This window comes from Myotis davidii, unplaced genomic scaffold, assembly GCF_000327345.1.
Source record: "Myotis davidii unplaced genomic scaffold, ASM32734v1 scaffold217, whole genome shotgun sequence".
In the NCBI taxonomy this organism is placed as follows: Eukaryota; Metazoa; Chordata; class Mammalia; order Chiroptera; family Vespertilionidae; genus Myotis; species Myotis davidii.
Window position 1 is genome coordinate 9451660 of NW_006290034.1, and position 11478 is coordinate 9463137.

The following is an 11478-nucleotide window of genomic DNA, read 5'->3' on the forward strand; positions in this document are numbered from 1 at the left end:
CATCTGACACCACATTTCTTTAGAAATGTCCAAAAAAGGGAAGGTCCTGGGGATTTTCATAGAAAGCTGGGAAAGCTCCCCCTTTGATGGTATTCCCCAAGCCCATAGAAAAGACACAGAAAAGAAAAACAATTATTAAAATACTGGCTTCGGTTTCTTTTCTTGCAAATTTCCCGCGACGACTTCACCTATGTCATGACGTGGCAGCAGCTACCTTTCTGCAGCTGTCGATGCAAACTCCAGTCTCAGGTGCACATCCCGGTCCCAGACAGCGCTCTGGCATCTTTCCATTCAGACAGAGGACCAGTAAGCCTTCTTCCCCCATTGACTCAGTCTGTGAGTTAAAGCGCAGCAATTTCCCACTGAAAGCCCACAGCCCTGAAATGATGAAATGGGGCAGAAGACTGCCTTCTTCCCTCACCACTGAGCCGAATATGCACCCTACAGCATTCGTGCAGCACAGTACGTGGGAACGGGCATGTGAGCCTGGGCTCTCACAGGGAGTACAAGGCAGGTGTGTGTGAGCTTGTCAGGAAGTGCTTCCCTTCAGCTCTGACGCAGCAAAGCACCTGCTGAGCACCCCAGACCCAGAGCAGGGTCAGCACCCACATGGCCTGGGGAGCCCCCCGCCTCCCTGGAGGCTGTTCAGTCTCAGAACAGGGTTTCCCAGCGAGCTCTCTGGTTCAACTTAGCGCCCAAATCTGTGCTGGCCTTTTCCAAACCGGGAACTCCCTTGGGATCCGAGATGCGTGCTCACTGAGGAAGGGTGATGGCACCGCTGGCCCGCAAAACACGGGGAAGTCGGGGCATGAAACATCTCCGTTGGAGGGGTGAGCGCCTGCCGCCGCTGCCGCTCCCTTGGGGCCACGCTTCTGGCTTGTAAAGCAGCAGGGTGACACTGGCCTTTGTTGGGACGCTCAGGGCATTTAAATAAAATGCCGCCATCAAAACGAACCACCAAATCATCTAAACCACAGACTCGATCTGAGGAAGGGAAGGTAAAACCCCTGCGGACAAAAGCATGTGGTGCTTCCTGTGGAGACCGGAGACCGGACCGTCAGCGGAGGGTTACAAAGGACCGAGGGGGCCTCCCTGGGCGCGGCAGCAAGAAGCAGGGAGGGATCAATGGTGAGGAAGGAAGACATCCGTATCTTCTCACTGGCCACTTTCTCTTAAGAGTTTGGCAAAGCACCTTAGCACGGAAGCCCACCTGCTCAGCTCCCAGCTGGAGACTGCCCTCAGTGACCGCATCAAGCCAACAATTAGTCCTTCTTCCTCCCTCCACTAACCACGGGCTCTGACCGACATGCAAGTCAGTCACTGCTGAAAGGTCCCCCTGCCCACGCTGCGAAGCGAGAGCTGTCTGGGGCTTTTGACTTGTTCTCCAACCAAGGTTTCGAATTTTTTGGCAAGGCTGGGAGGACGCCGATTTCTGCCTCCCTGGCGAATAGGCTGGCTGGCCACCATCTCCTTTCTCCTAATGGGCTTATGCAGGATTTCTCTGGCACAGACACAGTTCTTGAAGCAAAACAAAAAAACTCCAGCTGAGGGAAAAGATAAGATACAAACTGGGCCCACACTTCCCATCGTTTTCAAGTCTCAGGAAGGAAGTAAAAAACGTTCGTGTGTCTTTTGTTCCACCGGTGGTGGCATTTTCAAGTGTGCAAAAACCAAAGGTCTTGGAAGGGATTCCTTCACACTATAAAGTCCGTCTCTCCTTTTCTCATCCGTTGTACGTAAGAGAAATGCGTCCACAATATTACAAAATCCAAAAAGAATAAACCACGGGTTTTTAAAGAGTCCAATAGAAAGAGTGAGACCCCTGCGACGTCTACCTATTACTACCTGTGAGTAGGCGTGGCACCAGCGCCGCTCACTACATTACCAAGAACGAAAACAAGAGACCTAATGCCGCGGGATGACCACACCTGCCCGGAAATCGCTCACCCACCAGGGCCGCCACCCACAGGCAGCAGGCTGCCTGTGTGGCTGGCCGGGGACTGTGAACACATCTCACGTCGGACAGTTTTCTGGGAGGGCTGTCCGGAGTCTGGGTGCTGTCTGCTGTCCCATCACAGAGCAAGAGGCAGCGTGGGGGCCCTCAGCCCCTGGTGGCCGGTGTCCCCGGGGGGCCCTCAGTCTATGGCTCCTGGGTGGATGCTGAGGACGGGCGGCTCCAGGCAAGTGGGGGAGTAGTTGAGGTGCGGCTCCTTGATCCACAGCAGGGGCACCCCGTTCTTCCCATCCGAGTTCTTGCTGGAGCTCCGGCTCTTGAAGCGCACCAGCAGGATGGAGATGATCAGGATGCCGAAGATGGGGAACGGGTAGAAGAAGACGAAGTAGAAGAGCGCATCATTGGAGCAGATGGCGGACTGCAGTGTGGAACCTGAAAGGACCGGGAAGGAGACAAGACAATGAGGGCTGAGGACCTGGCTGTCAGCTTTTGCTCCTGAAAACCTGCTCAGCTACCAGCTGGACACTGCCCAACCCCGACCCCACGGAAGCCACTTGTCCTTCCCCTGCCGCCACTAAGAATGGGGACAACCTTTATATTCTTTTTTAAATATGTATTTTTTTTTATTGATTTCAGAGAGGAAGGGAGAAGGAGAGAGAAACATCAATGATGAGAGAGAACCATTGATGGGCTGCCTCCTGCACATCCCCTACTGGAGACTGAGCCTGTCAGAGAATAGAACCGGAGACCTCTCAGTGCATGGGATGACGCTCAACCAACTGAACCCACCAGCCAGGGCTCAATCCCTATTTTGGGCATAAGGAATCAGGTCAATTCCACGAACTGGTATGCAGATCCTAAATGCTCAGGACAGGCGAGAATGCAGCTCACGAACCCATAATCCAGCTGTGATCTTTATCTTCTAGGCAGCTGTAATCAACTGGGACCTCCTCCCCCTGTGACTCGGGAAAACTCACTTGTGTCCAGCACTCGGATGCTGATGGGGGCCGACTCCTCCTCCGTCAGCCGGTACCATTCCTTCTGGGGGCTGGGCAGCCACTCCTCCACGCGGCAGGAGTAGTTGCCTGTGTCTCGGGGGCTTGCCTGCAGCACCGTGAGCCTGTAGAGTAGGGGGGACAGCCTCTGGAAGCGAAGCCTGCCCTCCCAGGGGCCGCCCTCGGGGCCAAACACGGCATCGGGGCCCACGCTCAGCAGGGCCACCCGCTCTGTTGGGTCCTCTTCCTCCTCCTCCTCCTCCTCCTCCTCTTCGTCCTCGTCCTCGTCCTCATCCTCGTCCTCGTCTTCATGTTCTTCCAGGCCAGGGCTGCCCGCGTTCCCCCCGGCTTTAGTTCTCAGGGAATACCAGGACACCGCAAAGCGGGAGTCCTGGCTGGAGCGCGACACGATGCTACAGTCCAGCTGGAAAGCGGCCTTCTCGGTCACCGTGGCGTTGGGGACCACCGTGTCCACCTGCAGGGCGGCCTCTGGGGGGACAGGGGACACAGGAGGGAGAAGAGCCTGTTTTAATTTCTTTGCTCAAGACAACCTCAATGTCCATCACTAAACACACTGTAGTAATCAGACAACAGCTTGCTGCGCACCTGCTGAGAGGGATGAGACGGCACTATGTGCAGAGACGGGAAAGGAGAGTCAAGGAAAAGCGCTAGAGAGCAGCACGCTGTGTTCCCCACGCGGCATGGTAAGCAGAAGAACACGTTTTATTCTGACGTGCATGTCTATGTTTGCGTGGGGTGCCCGTGGAAGAACTCACAGACCTGGTGCTGTGGCTGCGTATGGGAATCTGGGGGGCGGGGGGACAGGTATTTTCACTGCAAACCCTGGCAGTGGTTGAACAGTGTGTCCTCCGCCCACCCTCACAAATTCACGTCCCCCTGGAACCCCAGCATGGGGCCTCGATCGGAAACTTAAGTTACGATGAGCCCTAAATCCAGCGACTGGTGTCCTTATAAGAAGGGGAGAGGCCCTGGCAAGTGTGACACAAAAGTTCGCTGGTTCAATTCCCAGACAGGGCACACGTCCAGGCTATGGGCTCAATCCCCAGTAGGGGGCGTGCAGGCGGCAGTCCATCAATGTTTCTCACATCAATGTTTCCCTCTCTCTCCCTTTAAAATCAATAAAAACATATTTAAAAAGAAAAGAAGAAGAAGCGGAGAGGACACACAGAGAAGACAGGTGAGGCAGAGGCAGGGGCTGGCGTGACACAGCTGCAGGCCAGGGAGCTGGGGCCCGAGGAGCTGGGGGGAGAGGGCAGCACGGCCCCGAGGACACCCTGATCTCAGACCTCCAGCCTCCAGAGCTGAGAAGGAATACGTTTCAGTGTTTTAAGCCATCAGGTTTGGGCGCCTGTGTTCCGGCGGCCCTGGGAGACGAATTCACCCTCGGCAGCCTTTGCATCTGCACCGTGTGCATGTAGATTGCTGCCTTCGCTACCGTGACTCCAGGAGGTGAACATTCTCCAAGGACAGAAGCCAAACAGCAGACACCAGACAGGAAAGGGGACTCGACTGAGCAGGGACCCCCACCCTCGGAGGATGACACAGGCAGTTTCTCCCCGACAGAGAAACCGCAGCCTCGGGAGGCGCCCCACCAGGTGAGTCACGGCTCACAGACACTGTCAGCCCGAATCTGTTGTATTTTGCGGCTGTTTTAACGGCCCACGTGGGTAGGTTCTACGCAAACCACTCTCTCCCCAGCTCCTAAAAGGCTCTGTTTATGAAACGCGTGTGAAAGATGCCAACGCAGCATTAACAAAAGCGGAGAGACCATGTCGGAGTCTCCTTGGATGAAGACCAAATCGGAGCATTTCCCAAGGACTGTCCTGGGCTTTCAATGAATTGGCTTAATGTCGCTCACAGGCGAACACAAGGCTGGGGTTCCCACCGCTTTTGTGGGGCTCCGCCAAGCCCCTGGGCACCCCCCTCAGCCCACCTGGAATCTCGGTGTGCACGCCTGGCACACAGGGTCTTCAGAACCACAACAGGGCACAGCGTGCCATCCCAGCCCTTGGTGGGGCGGGGAGAGGGGGGATGTGCTGGGGACAGAAAGCGGCAGAACAGGGGAATATGAAATCTGTCCACAGGCTGATGTGGTCACTGGCTGATTCCTCCAGAGAACATGGATAACACCTGACCCCAAAGCCATGGAGAGAATCGCTGCAGAGCAGGGAGGTCTAGGGTGCGTTTCCCCCCAGAGTCTAACACTGAGTCCTAACAACCCTAGCGACGGGCCACTGTGTCGGGGAGTGGCCCAGGGAAGGTGGCCATGGGCCTGCCGTAGCAGGAGGCCGGGCCCCAGAGTGCTCTGCCCCATCCCCTCTCCCTTTGTCTCTTCTTGTCTAACTGCTCAGACCTTCGTCGGGCCCCTTTAAGTGCCTTGTCTGCAGTAGTGACTCAATACAAGGTTTTCAAATAAAATTAATTTCCACCCTCATTCAACCCCTACTCCCCTTAACACGCCTCTCTACCAATTTGGTTCCCCATGTCTGACTCCTAGAATAGACCAACATGCCCCTTCAGAGGTTAGCACTCCTTCCTTTCCTCCTCCAGGTGGGAGCCCTGAGGAAGTCCATCCCTGCCCTCCCCGACGTTGTGCTGACGGCTCCAAGGCAGTGTCCTTGACCCCCAACTCCCGGGCGGTCTGACGAAGGTGGCTCTCTCTTTCCCACCTGTGTGAGCCGAACACTACTGCCAATCTGCTTGGCTAGTACCACCTCACTGAGGGCAGGAGCCCTTACCCTCATGAATTTCATACTATGGTCGACCTTAAGCAATCTGGAGTTGCATTATTCCAAGTCTTCTATCCGTCTAACCCAGGGGTGGGCAAACTTTTTGACTCGAGGGCCACAATGGGTTCTTAAACTGGACCGGAGGGCCGGAACAACAGCATGGATGGAGTGTTTGTGTGAACTAATATAAATTCAAAGTAAACATCATTACATAAAAGGGTACGGTCTTTCTTTTTTTTTAGTTTTATTCATTTCAAACGGGCCGGATCCGGCCCGTGGGCCGTAGTTTGCCCACGGCTGGTCTAACCTATACCTCAGGAAGAACACCTCGAAGAACAGCCCTACAACTAAAGTTATGCAACCAGTAAAAATGGTGGCTATGAAACGCTAGTGAGATTATAGATAATTTTCTTTTTCAAAACTACACTTTTCTGTTTTCCAAATGTTCTGTAACTGGCATGATCTACTTACATACAGTCACGCGCCACATAATCGAGCTTCGGTCAACGCTGGGCCACATACAGGATGGGGTCCCATAGGCTGAAACATTCCCATCACCAGGGACGTCGCTGCCACCGGAAGTCTGTACTGCACGGCCTTCCTCACGGGCTCGTGGTGACGCTGGTGTGAACACACCTACTGCGCTGCGGCCGTATCAAGCACAGCGCCTACAGCTACGTACAGTACGCGGTGCGATGACAATCAACGGCTGTTACTGGTTTATGAATTTGCTACATGATACGTTTTATCGTTATGTTAAAGTGGGCTCTCTCTACTTACAATAAAACATGTTTGCTTATAAACCATTGTGGCCTGTACACCTCATACGTCTCGTTTACTGTGTCTCCTGGTTGCATCACTTTCTCTTGTGCTGGATTTAATCTTGTGGTTTTGTACAGAGCACGCCATGCAGGCGTGAAGCCTGAAGCGATAGGCTGGGCCATGCAGCCCGGTGTGCAGGAGGCTGCACCATGAGGTGTGGGAAGTGCACTCTGTGATGTTCGCACGGCAACAAAACCGCCTGGCGACGCGTTGCTCAGGACGATCCCGTGGGTAAGCGGCACGTGACTGTGCTCAGACGGGAAGGAAGGAAGGCGGGCTGGGGGGTCCAGGCTACTCATCTGGCTGAAGTCCCTTTCATTGCGTGTTTAAACGTGTCACCATAACTAGCCCTAGTAATTGTGCGTTTTCAGGTTTGTTAGAAACAAACAAGAAAGACAAGAGAAGCACAAGGCCCCATGGACTGGACATTCACACCAATAACACTGCGTGGAAGTGAGAGTGCAGGCTGCATGGACTTCATCTTTTTTCTACTTGAAGCACACGAATCAATTTCTTCCCCACTGAAAATCCATAAGCTTCCTTTCTGAACCACATGGCTCCTGTTTCAAGATTCCTGCACATCTACCACGTGTCCAAGTCTGAATGTACTCTTTAAAAGGAAGACACTCCATGATCTGGAATCATTAATCATCGAATGATAGTCTGGTGAACAAACAGAATCCCCTGAGGCCGAAGCCAGATGTGCACGTTGCCATTCACGAGGGGGAAATGGAGGCAATACTGAATGCAAATGGTGACTGCGCACAGATGTGACGGCAGACAACGGATTAACTGACGAACTAATGTTAGGCCGCGCATGCGATACCATACGCACAGGGGGAGTGGGAGCGGGTGTGGAGGCCCGGGGACAGGAGCTCTCACCTGGTCGCGTGACTGTGACAGCCGTCTGCCCGGCAGTGTCCTCGGCCCGTTTGTACCACAGGCCGCCGGGGCTGGGCAGCCACTCCTCCACGTGGCAGCTGTAGGTGCCGCTGTCCTGCACTGCCGCGTTCTGGAGGAAGAGCCGGAACACGCCGGGCGAAGGGCTCTCCAGGTGCAGCCGTCCCTTCAGGTTGTTCTTGGCCGCCTGCTCCCCGTAGTGGAAGGTGGCCTCGCGGCTCAGACGGGCCACAGCCTCCCGCTCCGGGTGGTTGGGCTTCCACACGAACCACTCCACCACGAGCTGGGAGGCCAGGCTGGTGCGGTTCAGGACCACGCACTCCAGCTGCACCTGCCGCGTCTCCAGGACCGACAGGTTCCCCTGCACCTGGCTGAGCTTCAGGCGGCTGTCTGCAAAGGCGAGGGGGAGAGGTCAGCACCAGAAAGCAGCAAGCCGCCTGCACTCCCCCCTCCAAGCACCGGTGATGGGCGCCTTCCACACACAGAAGACAGCACCCTCAGCTCGAGGAAGCGTGTCTCAGGCATGGCCCCCGCGTGTCCGAGTTCTCGATCATGTGCCTGAGTGTCCGAGTTTCACGGAGTTCCATGTGACCGTGACAGCTGTCCCCCGTTTATAACCCGCATCAGCTCCAGGGCTGAGCAGAGGACAAGCACATCCTCTTGTCCGAGACGACGCGTACAGATGACTGCGCATCCCAGTGACAGTGGACCGCGTGGCGCACGGCTGAGTGCAGGTGGCTGGGAAAGGACAGGAAAGGGCATGGTGAGACCCCTCCCCAGGCAAGAGACTTTTATTTTACTTAAAAAAATATATATTTTTTTACTGATTTCTGAGAGAAAGGGAGAGGGAGAGGGAGAGGGAGAGAGAGGGAGAGAGATCAACAATGAGGGAGAATCATTATTGGCTGCCCCTTGCACACCTCCTACTGGAGATGGAGCCCACAACCCGGGCATGTGCCCTGACTGGGATCAAACTTCGACCCTCTGGTTCACAGGTTGATGCTCAACCACTGAGCCACACCAGCCTGGCTAAGCAAGAGATTTTCAAAACTGGCCCCATGGAGGGACCATGCTGGGCTGTGAACCACAAAAGAGCTGCAGAGGAAACACAGCTTATAGGGTCTCGGGGTGGCCTTGAGCATCCCAGTTCTTACTCAAAAAACCCCACACGGTTTCCTCTCAAGGTGGGAGCACAACTGATCTGACAGCAGCAAAGAAAAAAACTGACACCGAGGGACCAGGGGTTGAAGAGTCAGCCCGTCGGAAGGGTCACTAGACGCACAGCCTAACGGCCCCCGCGTCACCTCATCACAGGCCTCCAGGAGCCCGTGTGGACCGGAGGCATCACAAAGCTGTGACACTGCACATGCACCGAGGCCCCAGGGGGAGTCCCCTCCTGAGGGACACAGAGGGCGTGGGACTTCACCTTTTACTTTTTATGCTTCAGAACTATCAGAATACTTCACAACACACACGATTACTTTTGTAATTAAAAGGTCAAAAAATTAGCCCTGACCAGTTTGGCTCAGTGGCTAGAGCATCAGCCTGTGGACTGAAGAGCCCCAGGTTCGATTCTGGTCAAGGGCATGTACTTTGGTTGCGTTCCCCAGTAGGGTGTGCAGGAGGCAGCTGATGGATGTTTCTCTCTCATGGATGTTTCTAACTCTCTATCCCTCTCCCTTCCTCTCTGTAAAAAAATCAATAAAATATATATATATTTTTAAAAAGGTCAAAAAATTAAAAACAGAAAAAATATTTTAAATAAGCAGTCTCCCCAACACTCACTCTCTCTCTCTTTCTCTCTCTCTCTCTCCCCCTCCTACCCTTCCTTCCACTCTCTAGAACTCTGGGTTGAAAGATTGTTTTCTTCTTTGTGCTTTTGTATTTTCCAAAAACTCTACAAGTGTATTCTTTCTCAACAGAAAATAAAAAGGGGGGGGGGGGATTAGAGGCAGAAAAAAAAAAGACAAAAAGAAAAACATCCAAACCAAAAAATCTCAACGGAAAAGGGGGAATGACATGCGCTGTCTTCATCAGAGTCCTGTGAGCTCTCTGTTCACAGTGTTAATATTCCCCCGTACACGCGATTTCACTGTGTTTTGACAAGAATCGGTACAGCCCTTCGCACTGCCCCCCGTTCACCTGCTCTGTCTTGGCCTCAGGTGGGGAACTCTCGGGATAAATTTAGAATCTGGGAGTTCCCCACCTGAGGCCGAGACTCAGAGCAGGCGAACTGAGGCAGTGCGAAGGGCTGTACGGATTCTTGTCAAAACCCAGGATAAAGTTAGGATCTGACACTGGCCGATTTGGCTCAGTGGATGGAGTGTGGGCCTGCGGACTCAAGGGTCCCGGGTTCGATTCCAGTCAAGGGCACATGCCTGGGTTTCGGGCTTAATCCCTGCAGATGGCAGCCAATCAAAGATTCTCTCTTATCACTGATGTTTCTCTCTCTCCCTCTCCCTCCTTTCTGAAATCAATAAAAATGTGTTTTAAAAAAAATTTAGGATCTGCAGGGAAAGTCTTGGTTTCGGAACAAAGAGAAAAGGGAAAGGGCGGGTGGTGACTAAGAACGATTGCAGGGTGTGCCGCGTGCTCTCAGCGGGGAGCCGGGTCAGAAAGGAAGAGACAGGAAGAACAGAAACCTGCAAGAGCCTCTGTGGGCCCAAGGACCACTTCCAACTTCTGTTTCCAAAAGCCCCTGGGAATGGCCCGGGAGGCAGGACACAGGTCACGGGAAGTACCGGCCGGAGGCACTTGGCCCAGAGCTTCCTTCCTAGCGCAGCAGCAGGAGGGTTAGCATACCATGTCCCTTGGGAGGAGAACGGCCGTTCTAGAAACACAACAGCCGGAGGAACAGGAGGGCCAGCCAGGTCTGGACTGGGAACCCGGCTCCCTGTGCCTTCTGAACAGCAGGTGCGAGCCTCAGCCGCCTGGGAGACAGGCCGTGCGAAGAGTGATGCAGAGAATCAAGGACCCGTGCTTACGCAGGGAGCATCCGGCCCAGAGGAGACACGAGTATGTAAATAACGAGTATGTGATGCATAGTAACTGACTATCCATGAATTTCCCTAAGTGTGAATAGGCTTACGTACTCATCACTACCTGTCTATACACAGGTAAGTGAACAGGATGGGAAAGGGGACACAGGGTGCCTAGAATGCTGTTTCAGTTAAAGAGCTAACCTCTCTGAGGAAGAATGAGATAAATGGACGCCTACGGTCAACGTGTTCCAGGCTATGAGGGCAAAGGCCCTCAGGTGTTCAAGGAAAGCGACCATTCATTCCTTGTTCAAACAGTACTTACTAAGGGGGCCATGCCATGACTGAAGACACAAAGATACAGCCCTGACCTCAAAGTGCTTACCGTACAGTGGGGGGGAAATGCAAGCACATACTTGTTATGCTATGTGTTTTGTAAGAAACCCCTGGTGATGGGGGAGATATCAGGGAAGGCTTCCTGGAGGTGGTGCTGAGTGACATGTTGGGAATGGTGTGATGACAGGGGAGAACAGGACAGGGGCATGCTAGGGGAGATGGCAGCAGAAGAAAAGGCAGGGAGATGGGATTCCAGCTGCCCACATGGCACCTCACCGCCCTTCCGGAAGGACAGACAGTGACAACCAATCGTAGAGCACGCAGGGAGGAGGGTTGGAGAGGGAGCTCAGGGCCGCCTTATGTGAGAAGTTCTAGAGCAAGCATGTCAAACTGGGGGCCCGCGGACCGCATGCAGCCCACAATGAATATTTTTGCCCAACCAATATAACAGTATGTAAGAAACGGTTTAATAAAAATTTTGTAACTTAATTTTTACATAATTATTAATAACAAACTACAACATTCGCTAATGACTGATTACTATGATCGTGTTATATTCATTTCCCTTACACTAATACTAGCAGCGAATATTTTAGCAGTGACTTGCCACATCATTAGTCTTGTACTGACTTGTTTTGTTTGGGCAACAGGAAATATTTTGTTTCGGAGAACAAGAAAAATAGGTTCATTTGCGTTACGCTTATTAATTTGTGCAGTTATTCAGTGTCTGGTAAGTTAATGTT

General features: G+C 53.3%; 1 protein-coding gene across 1 annotated transcript in view; it reads right to left on the minus strand.

Moving 5' to 3' along the window:
• Positions 1 to 35: 35 nt before the first annotated feature.
• Positions 36 to 11478, minus strand: part of IGSF3 (immunoglobulin superfamily member 3) — a 90355-nt gene continuing 78912 nt past the window's right edge. Inside the window, 3 exon segments of the mRNA XM_015563477.1 lie at positions 36 to 2386; positions 2932 to 3438; positions 7404 to 7811. Coding sequence (XP_015418963.1) covers positions 2136 to 2386; positions 2932 to 3438; positions 7404 to 7811 — 1166 coding nt within the window. The 3' untranslated portion in view covers positions 36 to 2135.